The sequence below is a fragment of the Pecten maximus genome, chromosome 3 (genome assembly GCF_902652985.1).
Source record: "Pecten maximus chromosome 3, xPecMax1.1, whole genome shotgun sequence".
NCBI lineage: Eukaryota > Metazoa > Mollusca > Bivalvia > Pectinida > Pectinidae > Pecten > Pecten maximus.
In genome coordinates this window covers 2,243,101-2,265,881 of record NC_047017.1, presented here as the reverse complement: position 1 = coordinate 2,265,881, position 22,781 = coordinate 2,243,101, and the positions used below count along the sequence as shown (strand labels likewise).

At 37.2% G+C, this 22,781-nt stretch overlaps 1 protein-coding gene across 1 annotated transcript; it reads left to right on the top strand.

Moving 5' to 3' along the window:
• The first annotated feature begins 145 nt into the window (after positions 1 to 145).
• LOC117322934 (tetratricopeptide repeat protein 7B-like) lies at positions 146 to 22,177 on the top strand. Its single transcript, XM_033877902.1, has 20 exons — positions 146 to 298; positions 1,628 to 1,776; positions 3,101 to 3,269; positions 4,465 to 4,720; positions 5,750 to 5,828; positions 6,173 to 6,306; positions 6,960 to 7,023; positions 8,219 to 8,356; positions 9,109 to 9,192; positions 9,720 to 9,824; positions 10,195 to 10,370; positions 12,104 to 12,176; positions 12,765 to 12,925; positions 14,479 to 14,595; positions 14,761 to 14,873; positions 16,188 to 16,331; positions 17,749 to 17,846; positions 18,444 to 18,548; positions 19,103 to 19,194; positions 19,365 to 22,177. Exons 1-20 carry the CDS (start codon positions 178 to 180, stop codon positions 19,495 to 19,497), a joined length of 2,511 nt encoding a protein of 836 aa, XP_033733793.1. The 5' UTR covers positions 146 to 177; the 3' UTR covers positions 19,498 to 22,177.
• The last annotated feature ends 604 nt before the right edge of the window (positions 22,178 to 22,781 follow it).

Sequence of the window (22,781 nt, the reverse complement as noted above, 5' to 3'; positions counted from 1 at the left end):
AATGTTTCTTGTCTATGGACATTTATTTGAGTATTGAAATACTGAACATTTTGTTCCAGACTATAGATATGTTTCCGGAATGGAATTTTGTTACCTTTCGGATATTTTCATTATCTATACACTACCTTTCGAGGTTCTTGAGAGTTTTCCTAACTGGAATGAGAACACCGGTCGAAGATGACAGCCAAAACAAAGTTTATGAGATTGGAATCAGAAATCGAGAAATACAGAAATGAATCATGTTGGATAAAAGCCAGCGAATTGGCTCGCCAACTTTCCAGTAAATCTTCTGAATTAGGTGAGATCGCCCACGGTAGAAGCAAACGAGACATTCGTGTTATATTGTGCATTGGCAGTTTGTGGACACGCGTGTGAAGTTCTATTTATTTATTTATTTTATTAAATATCAGGTGTCTGATAAGGGAATAAATGCTTAATTTCAAAACTTTATGAATGTAACAATACATGTAGAATCTTCATTATGTACGCACCATTTTCAATAATAGCATTAATAATAATAAAGATCACTAGGCTAATGAGTAATGTTCACACTTTTTTTCTGTTTGACTTCTACAGTACAGTCAGTGTAGCTGTAGTTAATCCGTGTGTTGGTTTCAGTTTAACTGCAGTATATTTATACAGTTTTATAATAAATGCACAATTCACTCAGTGGGGTTGATATTGTGTATCCCATCCCGAGCCCGAGCTTGGAGCCCGAACTTTGGTTATTTTCATTTCTCTCCTCAAAGGCTTATTCATGATCACTGCTTTAAATCATTTTCTCAACACTAATTCTTGTTGATATTTTTTAGCTATCCGAGCCAGCGCAATTTTCTGAAAAATAATAACATTAGAAATCGGCAATTTTCAGTTTTCAGGTGGTGATTTTGTATAGTCTGCACTCAAGCTACTCCTATATGTATATGAGGTCTTATATTATTCCACCTGATTACATTGGTGGATATTGCGACTGGTCATGACAGCCTGTCAAAAGTTTCCTGTCGTGTAAACCTCTAATATTATTGGAGTACACTCAAGCGTGACTATTTACATTTTTTTGCTAATTATTCGAGACATACACTTTATTTTTGTTGAATATTTTACAAATACAACAAGTAAACCTAGCTGGTTTCAAAAATACAATCTTCCATATAATTATTTCATGTCAAATCCTTACCGCAGTGACGATCATTGGTACAGGATTGAGTTGTCTGCCCTTACCACAGGCCCAGGTAAACAATTGGAGTCCAGTGATTGCAGCGCATTTGCAAATAATGTCTGAGCATTCCTATGAGACTTTTTTGGTTTTATTGATGCTCTTATAACCACTGAGCATCAGGACCTACCAACCACTCACCAGAGCTGTGGCTTATATCGTAATCTACATGTAGCTCACCACACTAAACACGTATAACCAACTTCGTTTATTTCCTGTGATGGACGAATGTCAATATTGTACATGTGTATCAGTTGCACCCATTGTTGGATTTTTTTTTTTTTTTTAATTAGAAACTTTTGTAAATTTACATAAATGTATTTGTGACTTTTCATACATTTGTTGTATAAGCAGGCTTAAAAAGGTGAAAATCTTTACCAGTTATGTTTACTTCAATCATCTGATTTTCAGATTATTATGAACAGTTTACACTGGCAGAAAGTCACTTAGAAGAGTACCTTAAAGAAAACCCTCCAATAGAGAAAAACAGCAGTAAAGCAAGAGCACATCTGGCAGATGCCGAAAAACAGCTGAAACTTGTAGCCAAGGTGAAAAATAAGGTCAGTCTCAAGAGTAAGATCCAGTGAAAAATACATTGTATACATATGTATATTAACAAACTTGATTAACACGAATTGAAATTGTGATTAAAATTATGTTTGTTTTGTAAGTGTGACTTTCAAAGTCACTCACTTCCTATTAAAAAGTAAAAAAAAAAAAAAAAAAAAAACCAAGACAATCTAAATAATTATCTGCCCTTTAATTGTTGTTGTTAGGAGAAGGCTTCATAAGTTTTGCTAGTTAAGCTGTATTAACAAAATATGATTATAAAATTGAGATGAATTTCTACCAATCTTAATTGAAATCTAGATCCTCATTCTCACTCCGTTGCATGATCATCTAACAACATCCCATAAGGGGTCATGTTCTGATGACCTTTATGATATGTGTATTTCACTTTCGGGACAAATTGTCAATTTGACGATTTCATCGAAGCAAACCATTTTGTCACAGCATGTATATAGCCATATGCTCCGTGGGACGAAATGACTTGAAACAAATTGACAGATTATGGGAGCTATGCACTTTGGTCATGCTAGTTTGCACATACAATAAAATTCACTTCAAAGATTCCGGAAGTAGTCATTTGATTGGTTAATCCAAAAGGTCACCCTAACGTGACCCCTTATGGAATGTTGTTAGATGTTCATGTAACAGAGTGAGAGTAAAAATCAAGATTTTAATTAGTTTAAATTGGTACCAGCATAATGGATGATCGTACATAAAGAACCAGTAATCGTGTCATCTTCCCTAGCCAAGGCTTCTGATTACGTTACACTCCACGAACCCTTGGCGGATATAGTCGTGTTCAAACCGTCGCGCCCTGGAATCCCAGGGCACCCAATCAAATCGCGTTTTACATTCTGGCTTGGTTTCGCAGTAAACAAAAAATGCGGCACCCAGTACAGAGCTACATTGCCGACTATGTCATGGCATTTTACCTAAATACAAAAATCACAATCTTTGGGGGAACATTCGCAGTGTTTGATCAATTCATATAAGTCATTGATCACATATCTCATCGAAATGACACCAAACCTCGATGTGTGTTTGTAAACATCACCGATGAAGTAAATCAGTAACGCTTGTTTTGATTGGTCGAAAATTTCATGCGTGAAGGGTGGTAATTTCGAATCACCGCTAGAGGGCCAGAACTGACTCCTATATCTGCCAAGGGTTCGTGGAGTGTAACGTAATCAGAGGCCTTGGCTAGCGAAGATGTAATCATGTAGGGATCTCTTAGTCTTGTTATAATCATGTGACTCATGAACTATTATGAGTGATTGTACATTGTTTTATAATACTCTTCTTTAATGTTGTCAGTTGAGCCTGGATGCCAACCTACTGCTTGCCAAAATAAGCTACAGTCAGGGTCAGTATGAGACGGCCCTTGAAATATTCGATGACCACGCTAATTTAGACAACCTAGCCACCAAGGACTTTGCTACCACACGCCAGCTACAGATAGTTGCAGAATCGTTTGCAATCAAAGGTGAGTTATAGAGAACATTGTATGATATCATGAATAACACAACAACTTCACATCCTATCAGAGTAATGTTTGTATTCACTAATTTGAAAGGCTCATGGATTTTGTATGTTTATTGTACATCTGCCATATCCTTTTTAGATCATCTGACCCCAAGGGTCAGGGTTCAAGTCAGGATGACCTAATGCTATCATGATCCATCTGTTATTGGCCACTGTAACATCTCAAGGTTCAAAATCCCTTAACCGGTTTCGGTGAAAGTTTGCATGAAGATTCCATAGTGTAAGATGAACCAAAAGTGAAAATCACATGCAGTCCCTGACCCCATGGGTCCTGAGGAGTGGAGCCAAAAGGGGTGAAATGGGCTGAAATTTCAAAAATCTTCTTCAGACCCAGATAATGATGTCAGAATCTATTTCTCTTCAGACACTGAATGGTTATTAGGTGATTTATCAAAAGTGTGAAATTCATGATACCTTTAGGCATCACGTTCCCCTCTTGCAATGGGGTAATTTAGTACAGAAAAATGACATCCTTTCAACAGCAGGTGGCATTTCAATTTCACCGATTTTTAGTAGTGGGGTACACCTTGGATAACTATAAAAAGATACACCTATAATGTGTTTTTTCATTGTTTCTTTAATTAAAATTACATGTAACTTAATGATTCCAATTTTCTTCTTTAAAAGCGGCTTTTAGGTCACTGGTGAGGGGTCACAGTGGGAAATAAGCTTCATGTGTGACTTGTTTTCCCCCGCCATAAAACATGGGGAGGGGCTTATAGTGTTGGCAATGGCCATCATGTTGTGTCCCATTTTCATTCTAATTTATTATAAACACTTAGCAACTTAATTCTTTTATATCTCCGAAAGTTTCTCAGACTTCATAATATTGTAGGTTCCCAATAATGTTATCAAATGATTAAAGAGAAGATGGGATAGAAGGGAAAAATAAAGAAAAGATCAGTCTTTCACGGGACCAATAAAGATCATTCAATAGTTATTGTTATGATCCCTTTGTGATCTCTTGTTATGAGATATTTTGTTTTTTTAAGCAAATTAGTAGTGAACAGTAATGAAAGTCAGATGACCATTAAGGCCCTTGCGCCTGTGATCTTGTTATTGAATAGCAAAATTACGGTCTGTTACAGGAAATACACACAATTATCAAAGTGTAATTAGTACAACACTTGTTTTAGGTATGTGTATAGAGAGGGTTGGGCCAAGCTCCACCAGTAAGTTCCGTGTGGCCGAACAAGAGGAGAAGATCATCAGCTGCTATGAGAAGTCTGGGGACCTAGCTTTGCTGTATCTCCAGGAGAGGGATCGGACAGGCAGTTCAAGTAGTTCCGGAGTCAGTCCCTCACCAACACCATCAAATCCGCAGGAGGATAACCTTGGCATGATCCTAGAGACGGCCTTACAACAGTCACCTATCCTCTACATCAAACGAGGGTCAGTTTATAGGGGTTGTACTTTACATCAAACAAGGGTCTGTTTATAGGGGTTGTATTCTACATCAAATGAGGGTCAGTTTATAGAGGTTGTACTCTACATCAAACAAGGGTCAGTTTATAGGGGTGGTACTCTACATCAAACGAGGGTCAGTTTATAGAGGTTCTACATCAAGTGAGGGTCAGTTTATAAAAGTTGTACTGTACATCAAACAAGGGTCATTTATAGAGGTGGTACTCTACATCAAATAAGGGTCATTTATAGAGCTTGTACTCTACATCAAATAAGGGTCAGTTTATAGAGGTTATACTCTACATCATTCAATGATGGGCACCAAGATTCCTCTGGGATCTCTTGTTGAGATTTTGAATTTGACATTTGACATTACGAAAAGATTATTCTCTGTGTACAGTCAAGAACATGGACAATGGGGTTTGGTTTTAAATTACTTGTAATAGGTTTGATTTTATATGTTGGGGATACTTTACAACAGAAATGGAACAATGCAGAGGTCATAACTTGGCAAAAAAAATGCTCACATAATTTGCATGCAGCATATATTGTGTAATAGTTCAGTAAGTTGAGCATCAGGCTTCTATAACCTTTGGTATCGGAGCTATGTGTGTTCGATCCTTACAGGGAGGTTTGTTTTTCACACGAAGCTTAGATGACTGACTGTGCAGGGCTGATGTGTTGATGTCCTTTGACAGGGAGACTACCTTATCATGACCAAAGCTGTTCCTGGGGTGATAAATCTCAACAAAAATAATAGAAATTTGTTTCACAGTCAAACCAGTCATATATGACCTTCTAATTAGGAAGGCGATGAAAAGAGTCGCATGTGACAGGTGGTCTCTTAATCCAGGTTCAGGTAACTAGCATGGCAAATAACATCGGAAGGGAAAAATACAGTCACATATGAGAGGGAGTCGTTTAATTCAGGTGGTAACGAAGGCAGGTTTGACTGTATTTAAAGAAAGTCACAGTAAACTCAATGTATCTCGTATATGATGTAATTGTTTTCCCCAGAAACCTGGATAAGGGTGTCAACAGATTTCGAGATCTTTTGAGAGTAGTGGAATCCCGCTTTACCCAAGGACTACGACAGGTACGCCTAAGAGACATTATTAAGTTTTGGAAAAGTAATCACCGTTTGTATCGTTACTGAACTTAAAGTCCACTCTGATAGCTAGTCATGTGCAAAATTCATAGCACCATGATAGATTATGCTCATCAATGAAATAAAACATATAATGATTTAACTCAAATTACCTTGTGTTCAATGCGGGACATGGGTTACAGCACTAGTTGTGATTAAAGAAAAACTAAAATTGCAATATATACATTTATATTAATTCATAATTAGTTAATTTTCATTCCAGTTTTAGATTTCATAGTTTAATTGTCCACGAAAATGCACATGAAATTTGATGTTGTTAGTTTTCATTACAGACGTTGGCCCGACAACTGGCGGAAGTGTTACTGCGTGGAATGTGTGAGAACTCCTACATACCCATAGGACCTGTGATAAAACCAACTTCTCTGTCTACACACTCACTCCAGCCCAGGAAGTACTCCGGGGACAGGTAAGCAACACAGGAGACATTCCTAATACTCCTACATCTATAGTGTCAGAGACAGACCTAATACTCCTACATCTATAGTGTCAGAGACAGACCTAATACTCCTACATCTATAGTGTCAAACATTTAACACCTACATTTCTTGATAGAAAACAAAATATTTTGTTTATTTTGAAATTAGTGGTTATAATAGATGATTTTTATATAAAAAAAAGTAACAAGTAAAGTAATGTGGTATGGCGTAATCCGTCCGGCTCGCTGGTGTAAACTTTTGTTTTACCTTATATTAACCAAAATTATGAAAGGGGCCTGAGTGATGGGGGCAAAAAAAGTTCATATGGACTATAATTTCAAAAATCTTCTAAGACCCAGATATGGAAGAAACAAATACTTTTCATAGATGGAAGGGTCCCCTGGGGAAGGGATGATCTTTACTGAAGTCTATGTAGAGAACCCATATTTTTTAGCTTCATTTGTTTAATTACCATTGAAAATTATACAAACATTGTTAGAATTATTGATATTGGATGCCATGCAGATTTTAACCTGAACTGACCTTAAGGGGTCCAGATAGTCATTGTCTTAAGGTGCTTAGCCTAAATTGTGAAATTCATCTTCGAATGCCATTGTCACATTTTATTGCATTGTTTTATCAGACAGTTCGTGCCCCGGGATGAAAATGAGGAGGCATTGCTACTACTGCTCATAGCCGAGGCCATTGTAAGTCACTGACTTGTCATCTTTATTATAGTTTAAGCCCAACTTCATACGATGGTGGGCTATAACTACTCTTCAATGATGGTCCGTTTCTTGTTAATGGCTATTTTTTTTAGAAGAATTTCCTCAAATTTTTACATATGTCGGTTCCTGTAAGTCCCTTATTTTGCCCTTTCAATTTTGAGAGATCTAAAAAAACAAAATGGCAGATAGGTGTCCATCATTAATTTTGACAGTTGAAGTTTGTCATCAATATTTCTTGAGAAGCACAGAACTCAATATGGATTGAAAAAGGCAGACAGGTGGCCATCTTTGATTTTGACAGTAAAAGATTGTAATTTCTATTTCTTGAAAAGTACTGGAACGGTATTTCTGAAATTTTATGTGTAGGACCCCTTTGGTCCCTAGTTGAGAATGATTGGGGAAACAAAATTGCTGACAGGCAGGCCATCTTGGATTTTGACAGATGAAATTTGTCATCACTCTCTCTCAAGAAATACTTGAATATTGATATTTCTGAAACTTGATTACTTTTCTTCAGTCCCTTGTTTTGCCCATTCAATTTTGAGACTGGCCTTGAGAACAATCAAGTGATTTGATTATGACATCACAATTTGAAAAAAAAAGGTTACATCATAGCACCGATTGGCTATTTCCTGTCAAAATTTAATTCTCTGAAAAGTTCAAATTCAAAATTTTGTGCAAACTTCAGTTGCCATTTTCAAGTAAAATTCATTTCCAGTCAAGGTTTTTTTTAAAGCATTTTCAAAATGGTGGAATGTCTGCATAAAATGCCACATATGAGAGAAAAATTGTATTAACTCTTTCATAATGATATTGATATTCCTCCCAAGGGATCACAACATGTTATGATGTAGTTAAACCTGAGGTGAAATCCAAGAGTAAGAATATCCTTATCCTTCATACCCACATATGAAAGAGTCTTATAGTCTACCTGTGATAAATGTAGAGAAGTCTAATTTGGTGGTAGGGTCATATGAATAGAGTCTTATAATCCATCTATGATAAAAGTAGAAAAAAGGTGGTGTTATCATATGACTTGTGAAATTTCTGTTGAATTTTCAGTCAGTATCTTAGATGACATGTTTATTTACTGACGCGACACTAGATGAATGTTTGTAATACATGAAACTACTACTGCTGTTAAGTGAAGTAATATTGTGTATTTTTTTTGTAGGCCACTCGGGAGGCTGTGTTGAACAGAACGGAGGAACATGACGAAGCTCGTCTTCATAGTTTCATGAACACCACAGTTGTATTTGATCTCCTGGCCGTGGCTCTGGTCAAACGTGCACAGTTCAACAAGCTGTCAGAGGTACTGTACCCCAATACAAACTGTCTGCATGTCATGTCAGCATGCATATTTACAGTCTACATTAGGGTTGTTCCAGTAGAATAGTTTCCCCACAGGAGGATTATGATAATGCTGATGGAAGGAATACATGAGGGCTGTTCCAGTAGAATAGTTTCCCGACAGGAAGATTATGATAATGCTGATAGAAGGAAAATGGAGAATTGGAAATTTTAGTCTAGTTGGAAGATGTAGACAAACTTTGTTAACTTGAACTCTGATAGCTCAAAGACCCTTAAACTCAAAGTATTTTTCTGGTCGTGGCCAAAATTCAAATGAGGTTCCCATATAAAAACCCCCAATCCCATAATGGAGAGGGAAGGCTGATGTTCTGAATAATACTAGAATGGCTGAATGAAAATGTGCTTAAAAATGGCAGTAATAGTCCACCACAATAGAAAACAAATATGACACTGAAAGCATTCTTTTTGTTTTTTCTTAAATTAAGTTATTATATATTACTTATATATGACTTAATTAATAAAAATGGAACTTTCTTTAAAAGCTACACATTCAACCTGTGATAAAGCTATCATTGAAATGTAGATAAAGTTCACAGTTCAGGTAGTGGAACCTGGCTGGGGACTGGCATTCACATTTTCACCAAAAGCAATGACATTACATGTAGCATTTGTTAGGATGTTAAGATAAATATTATGTTATGATGTTAGGATGAATAGGATGAATATATGTATCTATAATATACTTTTTTGTAGTCCTTTGAGCGAGCAATGCGGTTTTCTTTTGAAGAGTTTCATATTTGGCACCAGTTTGCCAACTCCCTTATCTGTGCTGGAAAGGTGAGTGTTGTTTATCTATTAATATTAACAAAACCTACTTTATTTAATGCGCTTTCACTGTATGTAGCAATGCAAGGGAGATAACTTGAAAAAAAAGTGAAGTAAAAACCCCAATATCTAAATGATACGTTTGGCTCATCTGGTTCAAACAAACAGCTGGATGAATTTTGTTCAAATTTTGTAAGGAATATTGGGTGAAGGAGACACAAAAATTTATGAATGAAGAAGCAGTCTCCCCTGGTGGTGGATGGGTGGGTCCAAAATGAGAAAAAAATGAATTCCTTTGACAAATTTTTTCTTCTCTACGCAGTCTTTGAGAGGCAGATCCCAAAATGGGAAACATATTTGTTATATAACTCAGAGTGCTTTACTATAAAGAAATATATCCAGGTGAGCAATCAGGTCCAATGGGCCTGTTGTTTTATTCATCTTCATAATACTTAACCGATTTTGTTGCTTTGTATCTTTCAGTTTTTATTCAATTTCAACGAAAATATTACAATAAATTGCTGTGATTGATATTTCAGTACACGCGAGCACTGTTGGTACTGAAGGAATGTTCTCGGCTAAAACCACAGAACTGCACAGTACTACTTCAAGGGGCCAAGCTCTGTTATGAGTACTTACACCAGGTAGGCATTACTCTACAGTGCTAAATGATGTCAAAGATAAATTTTACGTTAAATAAGCATATAGCATAGGCAGTCAAGTCATTGATGAGGTAATGGCAGCGGTGCCGATGGCTGTTGCTTGCTGCTTCGTCAACATTTCACCTTAAAAGTTTGCATTTAGATCTGTTACTCAAAAAGTATCGGTCCAACTTTAACCAAACTTGGTATACAGTTAGATCATATAGTGGACACCTCAACACAGGCTTCAATTACGGAATATCATCCGGTTAGTATATAGAGGGTTAAACTTGTATGCTGTTTCCCTATTAGTACATGTATGTCTCCCTGTAAGTACATAGAATGTTAACTTGGTACTTTCTCTCTTTGTTAGTATATGGAAGGTATCCGCCTATCAGAGCAAGCCCTGCAGTGTCTGGCTGATGAGCATCCACTCTGTGCGAGAGTCCATGTGTCTCTTGGCATCGGTTATAGCCTTGCTGCCATGGAGATGAGACTGCAGGTTGACCGACAACAGTACAACAAAAAGGCTCTCTCAGCTTTCAATAGGTGATTTTTTAACAATAGGTGATTTTTTAACAATAGGTGATTTCTAACAATAGGTGATTTCTAGCAATTTGTGATTTCTATCAATAGATGATTTCTAACAATAGATGATTTCTAACAGGGAATTCCTTACTCCTGCTGGGTCCTGTGTGTGTATATTGACAAGCAGGGAATTCCTTACTCTAAATTGGGCATCGTGTATTTGAAAAAACATGGAATTCCTTGGTCCTAGGGCCTGCTTGTTGTCTCCAAACAAAGAGAGAATTTCTTACTTGGTCTGTTCCTGTATGTGGAAAAGCAGGGAATTCCTTACCCCTAGGGCCTGTTGGTGTATGTGGACAAGCAAGGAATTCCTTACCCCTGGGGCCTGTTGGTGTATGTGGACAAGCAGGGAATTCCTTACCCCTGGGGCCTGTTGGTGTATGTGGACAAGCAGGGAATTCCTTACCCCTGGGGCCTGTTGGTGTATATGGACAAGCAGGGAATTCCTTACCCCTGGGGCCTGTTGGTGTATGTGGAAAAGCAGGGAATTCCTTACCCCTGGGGCCTGTTGGTGTATGTGGACAAGCAGGGAATTCCTTACCCCTGGGGCCTGTTGGTGTATATGGACAAGCAGGGAATTCCTTACCCCTGGGGCCTGTTGGTGTATGTGGACAAGCAGGGAATTTTTTACGCCTGTATGGACACATACACAGGGGGTCATCTGAGATGTTGACATTTTCAGTTTTTTATTGCTATTATTTGAGATTTACATGTACTGTAAGGACAATTCTCAAACTTGGTCCTCTTTGTCCCTAGTTGAAATTTGAGTCTGATTGGGAAAAAAAAGCAGTCAACCATTTTTTTATTTTGACAGCACTTTTAAAGTATTAATAGTTTCCTCTTGGTCCCTAGTTGTGACAATTCAATTTTCAGAATGATCTTAAAAGAAAATGGCTGATATGAAGCCACTTCGGATTTTGACAGTTGAAATGTGTTATCGTTTCTTGAGAAGTACTGGAAGGATGTTTCTCAAACTTGATGTGTTGGTTCCTCTTGGTCTCTTGTTGTGTTCATTAAATCTGTTAGTTTTCATATGTATACTCCTCCTTTTATCAAACAATTCAAAGGAAAGGTTGGAAGAAGGAAAAAGAGAGACGCGAGATCGAGACATAGAACAAATAAAAGATCATTCAGTTGTGGGCACCAAGACCCGTCTGAGATCACCTAGTTGCAAGTTAATTATTGGTCATAGGCTCAGAGCAATGGGCGATGATCAATCCAAGTCAGCAGTAATACTGATTGAGTTATGGGGAAATTTAGAAGGCAGCCATATTGTTACCGAAATTAAAACTTGTCACAAGTATTTTAGTTTTCGTTTCAGTTGCACAGAAATTCTTTATGGATAAAGTCAGACTCTGGAGATTCAGATTTTACTAGTGATTCTTGTCCAGTCTAGTTATAGTGAATTTGAACAAGTTTCATCATATTTATTGTGAAAATTCATTTACAAATTAGAAATGCCGAAACAATTCTTCAATATTTTGAGAGAAAGAGAATAGAATTCTTGGATTTTAATTGAAATATGATGTTATTTTATACAACAAGAAATAACATGCTACTAAACTTACTTGACAATATATAAACATTTGAATGTTTGATACGCTGAGAATTAAAATACACCTGTAGTGTTTAACACTCTTGCTTCATGATGTGATATGGTTGATGTTGACAATGGGCCTCTTGTGTTTGTTCAGGGCACACATGTATGACCCCAGTGACTACCTGGCATTGTTTCACCTGTCGCTGCAGCTTGCCATCCACAGACAGGTGTGTAATACTCTCTGTACTTCCTGTAGAAAAACTGTTTTTTACAGATGATAATATTTGATTCATGAAAAAACAGGGTTTTTTTTATCTCTCCAATGACGTAGTGGTACAGTATAACACGGATAATTGGATATCAAAGACAAAACCATAAAATTTCTGATTCAGAATGATTTATCCGGTAGCTCCACCGTGTTTCTATGTATGAAAATGTTCATGATTTGTCTGCCTAATAACATGATATAACAAAACAATAAGTGAATACAATCATTCTATATATATATTATAACAATGGATAATACATCAGAATATACATGGAGAATAAAGTGTGGTATTATTTAGAAAGGACGTACTCCGACATATATTTGACACAACTGCATTATTCAATTCAACAGGGCGTACTCCGGAATATATTTGACACATGCAACTGCAGTATTCAATTCAGTAGTGTTATTAACATCTGTGTTTGATTTACTAACTTAAAGATGAAGAGCTACTCTACAAATCCTAACTTAACAAATAATTGACACGTCCAATGTTTTCAATTCAAGTGTGATGGACATACATGATTATATTGTCTCCATCTTTCAGATAAACGATGCAATCAAAAATGTGAGATTAGCACTAAGGTACCGGAACGACCACATCCATTCTCTTCACCTTCTAGTTTTGTTGCTGACAGCACAGAAGCAGTTCGATGAAGCTATATCTCTACTGAATGCAGCATTAGACGAATACCCAGAAAACCTGAGGTAAGTATTTAATTCTGACCAATCTAGCCGCTACTGACCGCAGCTGTGGAGGTGTACCCTGAAAACCTCAGGGTAAGTATCTAATTCTGACCAATCTACTGACCACAGCTCTGGAGGTGTACCCTGAAAACCTCGGGTAGGTATCTAATTCTGACCAGTCTATCTGCTACTGACCACAGCTCTGGAGGTGTACCCTGAAAACCTTGGGTAAGTATCTAATTCTGACCAGTCTATCTGCTACTGACCACAGCTCTGGAAGTGTACCCTGAAAACCTTGGGTAAGTATCTAATTCTGACCAGTCTATCTGCTACTGACCACAGCTCTGGAGGTGTACCCTGAAAACCTCGGGTAAGTATCTAATTCTGACCAGTCTATCTGCTACTGACCACAGCTCTGGAGGTGTACCCTGAAAACCTCGGGTAAGTATCTAATTCTGACCAGTCTATCTGCTACTGACCACAGCTCTGGAGGTGTACCCTGAAAACCTCGGGTAAGTATCTAATTCTGACCAGTCTATCTGCTACTGACCACAGCTCTGGAGGTGTACCCTGAAAACCTCGGGTAAGTATCTAATTCTGACCAGTCTATCTGCTACTGACCACAGCTCTGGAGGTGTACCCTGAAAACCTCGGGTAAGTATCTAATTCTGACCAGTCTATCTGCTACTGACCACAGCTCTGGAGGTGTACCCTGAAAACCTCGGGTAAGTATCTAATTCTGACCAGTCTATCTGCTACTGACCACAGCTCTGGAAACAATATATAGTAGGGCCATCACAATTAAGGTAGTATCGTCAAGAAGTGATTGGTTTAAAAGACAAATCGGTCTTTGGAAGTTGGGAAGTTCAACTGTTTAGTTCGACTGTATACAATTAGTGGCATGTAAATCTCAAAATTTTATGTTTCAGAATTGCTCAAAAATGTCGTTTATAATGCCTAATGAACTGTATTAATATTGCTAATGCCATTATTAAGAAGAAATTGGAGTACATTTGTATACCCCTTTCAATAAAGGAACTGATGAAACTGACTATGTATGTTTATAAAGAGCTAGAGGGAAGAAATATCATGATAAAAGGTGAGAAAACTGAAGATGAAAGAAAGTAAGAGTGAGAAAAAGGAAAGAAAGTAAGGATTGAGGAAAATTGAAAAGGAAAGAAAGTAAGGATTGAGAAAAATGAAAAGGAAAGAAAGTAAGGAGTGAGAAAAATGAAAATGAAAGAAAGTAAGGATTGAGAAAAATGAAAATGAAAGAAAGTAAGGATTGAGAAAAATGAAAATGAAAGTAAGGAGTGAGAAAATGAAAAGGAAAGAAAGTAAGGAGTGAGAAAAATGAAAATGAAAGAAAGTAAGGATTGAGAAAAATGAAAATGAAAGTAAGGAGTGAGAAAATGAAAATGAAAGTAAGGAGTGAGAAAAATGAAGAGAAAAGAAAGAAAGTAAGGAGTGAAAAATAATGAAAAGGAAAGAAAGTAAGGGGTGAGAAAAAGGAAAAGAAAAGAAAGTAAAAGGTGAGAAAAATGTAAAATCTGTATAAAATTGTATGTCTTCAGTTTGATGTTGACCAAGTCAAGACTGGAGGAGATACTGTATGGTCCGGAGCAGGCGCTGGCCACATGTAAACACATGCTGCAACTCTGGAAGGAATTGTACGAGGTGGATACAGAGGAGTGAGTATATATAGGATTATACATGTCAGTTTAATAGGGCAATTGACTTGTACAATGTACTGAATTAGAGTACTGTAATTTACTAAACTGTCATAGATAGGGTGTCATTGCTTGTGTAGGAATTATTGGAGATTCTTGTTAATAATAGTTTGTACATTGTTGCAGGGCAGTGACGGATGTCCGAAGTAGCCGTCGACCCACAGCCACAGACAGGACACAGTTTGATCGCAGAAGTTTCGCCCAGTTACAGCTTACAGAACTCAATGAGAGGGATACTGGTATGTAAGATATAAGGAAAACTGAAATAACATAATTATGTAGAAGTTATGTCCTAAATATATGGTGTTCCCCTGTCACTTCCTAATTCATCCCCATTATGACTAACAACAGGGAATAAAAACGAATGTTGTTCTCCCAACGTCCTCGTCATGAGCCCTAGCTATCCTGAAAGTTTTACAATTTTTGGGGTAAGTCTTTGAAAGGCTTCCAATTTTTCTTACACCCTATCTAAGGTGCGAGGAGATTGAGTCTTGGCACATTTTATAGAAACAAAACACAACCTTGATGCATATTCAAGGTGACAGGGGTCAAATTTGTTAAAACGCTTGAACAACATTTTCTCAAAAACCCAAAAGCTTGGAATTGATATTTTTCTGGTAGATTTCTGGATGAGGTCCAACAAAGTTTGTGAAAAGAAATGAATTTCAGACCAATTTTCAAGGCTTGAGTCAGATTTGTTGAGACACTCTAACAAGTTCTGATTATATACATGGTCTAGAATGGAGATATTTGACTGATAGGTTCCTTGGATGAGGTATGGCAAGTTTGCAAAACGGAAATATCCTCGACCCTGACACTCTGTATTGAAGGTCATAGGGATTTGTTACAGCACAAATGCTGGGGAAGCTGAACAGTCGTTATAAATCATTAGTTGAATGATAACTAGATATCTGGCTGTATGAACAATCATTCAAATGAAAATGAAATATCCATTGAACAAATGATTGATGGGAAAGGTCATTACTAAATGGCTGGTAGACACTTGTTAACTTACTTTCTCAGACGACAAGGGAAAAATCACAATACATTTGTGTGTTTAAGAAATCTTAATAATTATAAATTGTTACGCATTATATTTCAGATATTGCTCGATTTAAATACAGTAAATTACAGTCAACACAGACATAATACTTTTCTTGTGAAATAGTATTTTAACCACAGGCTTATGTCATTGTTCTAAAAATTATTGAATATTGGTTTCATTATTAGATCACCTGGCAAGAAGGGTCATTGATCCTAAAGCTTGGCGCAGCATCCAACATCTGTCGTCTATTGTCTGGCCATAAACATTGCTTAAAAAATAATTACTAGTCATCATGAACAACTGAGTAGATTTTGACCAAATTTCAACTTTAAAATTATAGAAAGAATTAATAATAAAGGATTTAAACCAATGAGTGTCCTTAACTGACCAAAGGTATAGCTAGTAGTTGGTAAGGCACCTCCCCCCCCCCGCCCCCCCCACCAAACTATTCCCATCCCCCAAAAATAAAAACAAAAAACAACCAATGAGGGAAGAATCTTTGTTGCAGGTTCATTAAGAGCAGAGTCTATAGCAGCATCTCGAGTTGAACAAACAATGTCTGAGGTGGCCTCATCCTTAAATAGTACATTCCAGCCCCGTCCAGGCTCCCAGCAAACTTGGCTTCTCCAGGCCCAAATCTGGTTACACTTAGGTAAGTGTGATTTTAGTGTAAAAACATTAAATATGACATGATACTTATCAAACTGTACATTTGTTTGTTTTCTAGGTATATCGGCCCATGAACAGCCAGGGTCATTTTGGAGGGGTCTTCTTGTAGTAGTTGGTGACTACCTCATTGAACAATATATAGGACCTTCATATGCCATCCAGAGCAATTAAGGTAAAGTGTCTTGCCCAAGGAAACAACCACGACAGCACATTCGTGCCGTGAAAATGGAAACCAAATTGCCAAGCATCATGGATCTTCACCTTAGTTTACTCGGCTGGCTCTATAATTGACTGACAAATGATATATAAGATATACAGTATATCTGTTACCTCATATTTATTTTCCCCATTCTGTACTTCATGCACATCAGGTCAAAACAAGATAAGTCTGGTTTCAGGTAACAAAACTCTTTCTGCAGAGACTAAATATTTTAGGTAGTCCAACATCTTTGTGTCACAAATGAAAATGTTATAAGGGGATCTTCACAATGGCACTGTTTCACAATGAACAGTGGTAATTATCATGAAATGAAGATAGTTTAGTGATCAATTAACATTGAATTAGATAATTAAAAATACTATAATTTTCCCCATTTATAAATGTTTCATTGTTCTTATGCGTGATATTATTTTGTATCTTGATTAACACTTTGTCGAGATTCTTGCTGATATCATGTCAAATAGTTCAAACTCACCCTTATTTTATGAAGCATGTAATTCAAATAGGTTCATTAATATTGATATAAATTTTGTTTGGCAGCTGACAGAAGGTTTACTGTTTTTCAGAAATAGCAATAAATAGCCAAAACATAATTTATTGTTTCACTTTATAATAGTTACATATGATCTGTACTAAATATTCACCTTAAAGAGGCATTCCTTCGTTTGAATAAAGTTTAATTTGCCAAAATGGAACTTAATGGAAACTATGTATTTTTTCCAAGTAGTAAAAGTTATAGTCTTTACTTTGATCAGGCAGTTTTACTCTCAATATAAACCAAAGTTCTTCAAGTATTAAGTCTTGAAAATTCTTGATTCGACCTGAAGTATCACTAATGACCACAAAAACATACGGTATTTGTATACAATACACCTTTTTCCTGTACATTTCATTGTTAATTTCATTACATGTAGGCACAAACACTCATAGTATTATCATTGAAACATTGATTTTCATCAATAGAAATGGTGCATATTTCTGATATGCAAATGAAGGAATGCCCATTTTAAGTGCAAAATTATAGTTCTGAAGTTAAGGGAGGATTTACTTGTTAACTACATTTTGGTAACTGTTTTAGAATTGTAGATTGTGTAAAATTTAACAAAGGGCCCATCTCTGTACAGAGGCTTATTTACATATAGACACAGTATTATAATAATAATACATACACTTGTTACAGCTGAACTGTACCTGACCCTTGACAAGATGTCCGAGGCTGAAGCCTGTGTTGTGGAGACCAGTACAATCTTCCCTCTCTCTCACCAGGTGGCGTTCATGGTAAGTGGACAATCTTTTCTCTCTCTTTAGTTGGCTTTCATGACATGGTCAGTGGACAATTTTGTCTCTTTCGCCAGGTGGCGTTTATGACATGGTCAGTGGACAATTTTGTCTCTTTCGCCAGGTGGCTTTTATGACATGGTCAGTGGACAATTTTGTGTCTCTCTTTAGTTGGCTTTCATGACATGGTCAGTGGACAATTTTATCTCTCTCACCAGGTGGCGTTTATGGTAAGGTAACTTTACCTCGCCTCTTTCTCACCAGGTGGCATTCTACATTCTAGGTCACAGAAGTCAAATAGGATAAAATCACAATTTTGGGACAGTGACATGCTTTGATAGCAGACTGAAGATTAATTCAAATGAATGACCTTGACATATTTTAACAGTAACTATATTTTAGGTTACAGGGGTGAAATGTGTTAAATTCTGACTTTTGAAACAAAAACATCTTGTATTGGTATGTATTTTGAAACTGTGATGACTGTAGAGGTCTTGTTATATCCTAATAAGTTTCTGAAATTAATTTGATTTCATGATGGCTGCTACCAGTGAGCTAAGTAATAATTGATTGGGATTGTTTTTTTCTGTGTTACAGAAAGGCAGAGTGCTGGAACACAAACTTAAGTATAATGAAGCGAAACTGTGTTATGAGGATGCCATTTCCATCAATCCGGGCCATACAAAGTCCCTACAACATCTGGTGAGTTTAAGCCTCAGGCTTTTCCTTAATCAGAAGCAATCAGAATCTACATTGTGTAATTATTACAACAAATTTGTATACCATTCATTAAATATTAATTAGATGACAAATAAATATAAAAACAAAAACATTCTTGGATATATTTGTGACACAGTGCTTTAAAAAAAACTGTCCTCCCCGGTAAGGAATCAAACCACACACTTCAGATCTCCAGTCTGAGGTGAGGGTTCAAAGTGTGTGGTACAATCCTTACTCAGGCCAGTTTCTCAAGATGCTGAGATCATGACTATGCTGTTGTAATTGTATGGCACCTTTACTATGAATATAGAAAAGAAATGGTAAACCTACTCATAGAGGTAACCACCAGCTACTACAAGCAGACCAGCTGCCTCAAACTGGCCCATGCCATCGATTGTATGATTGACCTAGTAAATAAGTAAATATATATCTAACAGTACTAGTACATGGTCATTCAATTGATAATATGACTCTTGATTCACTATATAGAATTACCTTACTGCTGCTAATGTGCTTTTGTTGCATCCTATCTTCAGGGTATGGTGCTACATCAGCTGGAGAATGATAAGATGGCAGAGAAAGTATTACGAGATGCTGTCAACACTGATCCTGTATCTCACGAGTCTTGGTACGTGTTCAAATGACGCAAGCTTTTAGAATCAGTATAAATAGCACGGGTAAATTTGTCCTCCACCAATACTCACTATGGTGCTGCTATGGGACCTTATCTTGTCCTTTTGTCCTTCTGTCCATTCATCTCTCTGTCCATCCCCTTAATATATTATTTCTTTACTTTAGGTATCTTCTTGGCTTAGTTCTGGAGACGCTCGGTCAGGACGAGGCAGCTACTGACTGTCACACAACAGCATTGGAGTTGGAGGCTAGCAGTCCGACTGTTCCCTTCACCGTCATACCTCGTCTGATGCAGTAGTCAAAAAGATCTTCCATTTATCGAACAAATAAACAAAATTGAAGTTTGTAATTACTATTTTTCTATAGATTAAAAAAATTATGGATATTCATCAAAGTTATAATTTACCCTTTGTCAATGGTGCAACATAGTGACTGTCTAGGTTTGATTTAGCCTTCAAAATTTTTACTTTAAAACCTGTTAAAATGTATCTTCAAATGTTTTCATTTCACATGAGATTTTTGATAGCTCAGTTACAGCGCTTTGATAGCTCAGTCAGATACAGCGCTGTGATAGCTCAATCAGTTTCAGCGCTGTGATTGGTCTGTCAGTTACAGCGCTGTGATAGCTCAGTTAGTTACAGCACTTTGATTGGTCAGTCAGTTACAGCGCTGTGATAGCTCAATCAGTTTCAGCGCTGTGATTGGTCAGTCAGTTTCAGCGCTGTGATAGGTCAGTCAGTTACAGCGCTGTGATAGGTCAGTCAGTTACAGCGCTGTGATAGGTCAGTCAGTTACAGCGCTGTGATAGTCAGTCAGTTACAGCGCTGTGATAGGTCAGTCAGTTACAGCGCTGTGATAGCTCAGTCAGTTACAGCGTTGTGATAGGTCATTCAGTTACAGCGCTGTGGTGGCTCAGTCAGTTACAGTGCTGTGATAGGTCATTCAGTTACAGCGTGTGATAGCTCAGTGAGTTACAGCGCTGTGATAGGTCAGTGAGTTACAGCGCTGTGATAGCTCAGTCAGTTACAGCGCTGTGATAGCTCAGTCAGTTACAGCACTGTGATAGGTCAGTCAGTTACAGCGCTGTGATAGGTCAGTCAGTTACAGCATTGTGATAGGTCAGTCAGTTACAGCGCTGTGATAGGTCAGTCAGTTACAGCGCTGTGATAGGTCAGTGAGTTACAGCGCTGTGATAGCTCATTCAGTTACAGCGCTGTGATAGGTCATTCAGTTACAGCGCTGTGATAGGTCATTCAGTTACAGCGCTGTGATAGGTCATTCAGTTACAGCGCTGTGATAGGTCATTCAGTTACAGCGCTGTGATAGGTCAGTCAGTTACAGCGCTGTGATAGCTCAGTCAGTTACAGCGCTGTGATAGCTCAGTCAGTTACAGCGCTGTGATAGCTCAGTCAGTTACAGCGCTGTGATAGCTCAGTCAGTTACAGCGCTGTGATAGGTCAGTCAGTTACAGCGCTGTGATAGGTCAGTCAGTTACAGCATTGTGATAGCTCAGTCAGTTACAGCGCTGTGATAGGTCAGTCAGATACAGCGCTGTGATAGCTCAATCAGTTTCAGCGGTGTGATAGGTCAGTCAGTTACAGTGCTGTGATAGCTCAGTCAGTTACAGCGCTGTGATAGGTCAGTGAGTTACAGCGCTGTGAGATAGGTCAGTGAGTTACAGCGCTGTGATAGGTCAGTGAGTTACAGCGCTGTGATAGCTCAGTCAGTTACAGCGCTGTGATAGGTCATTAAGTTACAGCGCTGTGATAAGTCATTCAGTTACAGCGCTGTGATAGCTCAGTCAGTTACAGCGCTGTGGTGGCTCAGTCAGTTACAGCGCTGTGATAGGTCAATCAGTTACAGCGCTGTGATAGCTCAGTCAGTTACAGCGCTGGCCATGTAACCTCAGGTGAAGATTCTAGATGCATGGTTCAGTACTTCCTCCATTTGTGTTTCCTTGGAAGCTGAGAAAGGAACCGGTCTGTGTTGTTGCGTTTTGTCCTTGGGCAAGACACTTTACCCTAATTGGCACGCGACTGGCTTCCTGTATGTTGTTCAGTGGGCTAGTCACCAACTACTACAAGGTGACTCCGCCTCAAAATGACCCTGGCTGTTCACGGGGCGATTTACCCACTAAACAAACCCTCTAGGATTTGTTCTTTCTTACATAGTTTCATGCTTCATAGTCTCATTTGAATCAATAACCTATCAATAATTTATCATTGATTGAATGATAGTGTGGTGGTATATTATGTAACTTTGTCTGTGAAAATGTAAGTTTTAGAGTGAAAGCTGTCCTGGGGACCAATTTTATACAGGACACTGAAAAACAAATATTTATAAAACATTTGTAACTTGACAGAAGTCAAATGGAAAGAGGAAATGATGTGTTGTGGTAAGTGTATGTGATTGTAATATATCATATAAATGACACTCGAAGTTCCTCCAATATTTGATGTCTATAATGTATTTTTTATTACCGGGTAATTTTAGAAAATGAGAATGTCTATTTGATCTTTTGTTTTTTGTTCATTTGATGATGTAATTGTGACATTGAATTTTAGTAATAAAAATGATCTACTTAATTGTGATTCTGACTATCTTTCCCCTTCTATATAAAGGGTGATCAGAATTATTTAGTCCAACTCAAAGTAAGTTACATATAAATGACTTAATTGAAAAAGTGAAGAATCTAGATTTAATTTCAAAATTAAAAAAAAAAATTGTGATATTATAAAAAAAAATTGGTACATTTAGATCACGAATTGTATAATTCCTACAGTAAGATTTATATTGTTAATGAAATTATTCAATAATGACTTTACGAAATTGCAGCAATTTGTGCAATACAGGTTTTAAGTGTTGTTAAGACCAAAGGGTCTGGTGGTATAATATTGTGATATGTAAATATACATGTATTGTTATTTATTATTACTTATTCTATCTTGTATTGAATAAAAACTTGTGATACTTCTTGAGATTTCTGTTATTTTCCTGAGTGGTTTTTAATCGGATTTGGTCTAAGTATCCTTGGGGTATGGAGATCCAATTTTGTATAAATGACAGGTCACTTTAAAACGTCCAAAGAAGAGGTACATGTATTGAAACTTGTTAAGAATACATGTACAGTGTATATCGAACCTGTCATATCCTAAATGAGCCTCTTCAGTATAGGAGAAAAGATACAACATTATCAAAGTAAACATAATTCTTAATGGGGTTGACATAAACTCCAAAGAATTTTTTTCAGACAGCTTGAGCAAATAGAACCAGGGGCACAGCAAACAATTAGTAAAACCGCACAAAAGATAAAATATCAGGAGGCCGTCTTTCCCGGTGACATTTAATTTATTGATGGTTGGAATATGGAAGGCCAAAGCTGCCCTATATGAAACATGTTCATTATATGATTTGAATATACTATTATATATCGTATCATCATTATATGATGCGATGTTGCCATTATATGATGTAAAACATCATTATATGATGCGATGTTGCCATTATATGATGAAATATATCATTATATATGATGCAATATCGTCTTTATATGACGTAATTTCACTATTATATTATACGATT

Excerpts from the sequence above, each read along its gene's own strand:
- LOC117322934 (XM_033877902.1), top strand. The coding sequence starts at position 178 with ATGACAGCCAAAACAAAGTTTATGAGATTGGAATCAGAAATCGAGAAA. Across the intron at positions 9,193-9,719 it reads CCCTTATCTGTGCTGGAAAG|TACACGCGAGCACTGTTGGT; the intron begins GTGAGTGTTGTT and ends TTGATATTTCAG. Across the intron at positions 14,874-16,187 it reads ACTCAATGAGAGGGATACTG|GTTCATTAAGAGCAGAGTCT; the intron begins GTATGTAAGATA and ends TCTTTGTTGCAG.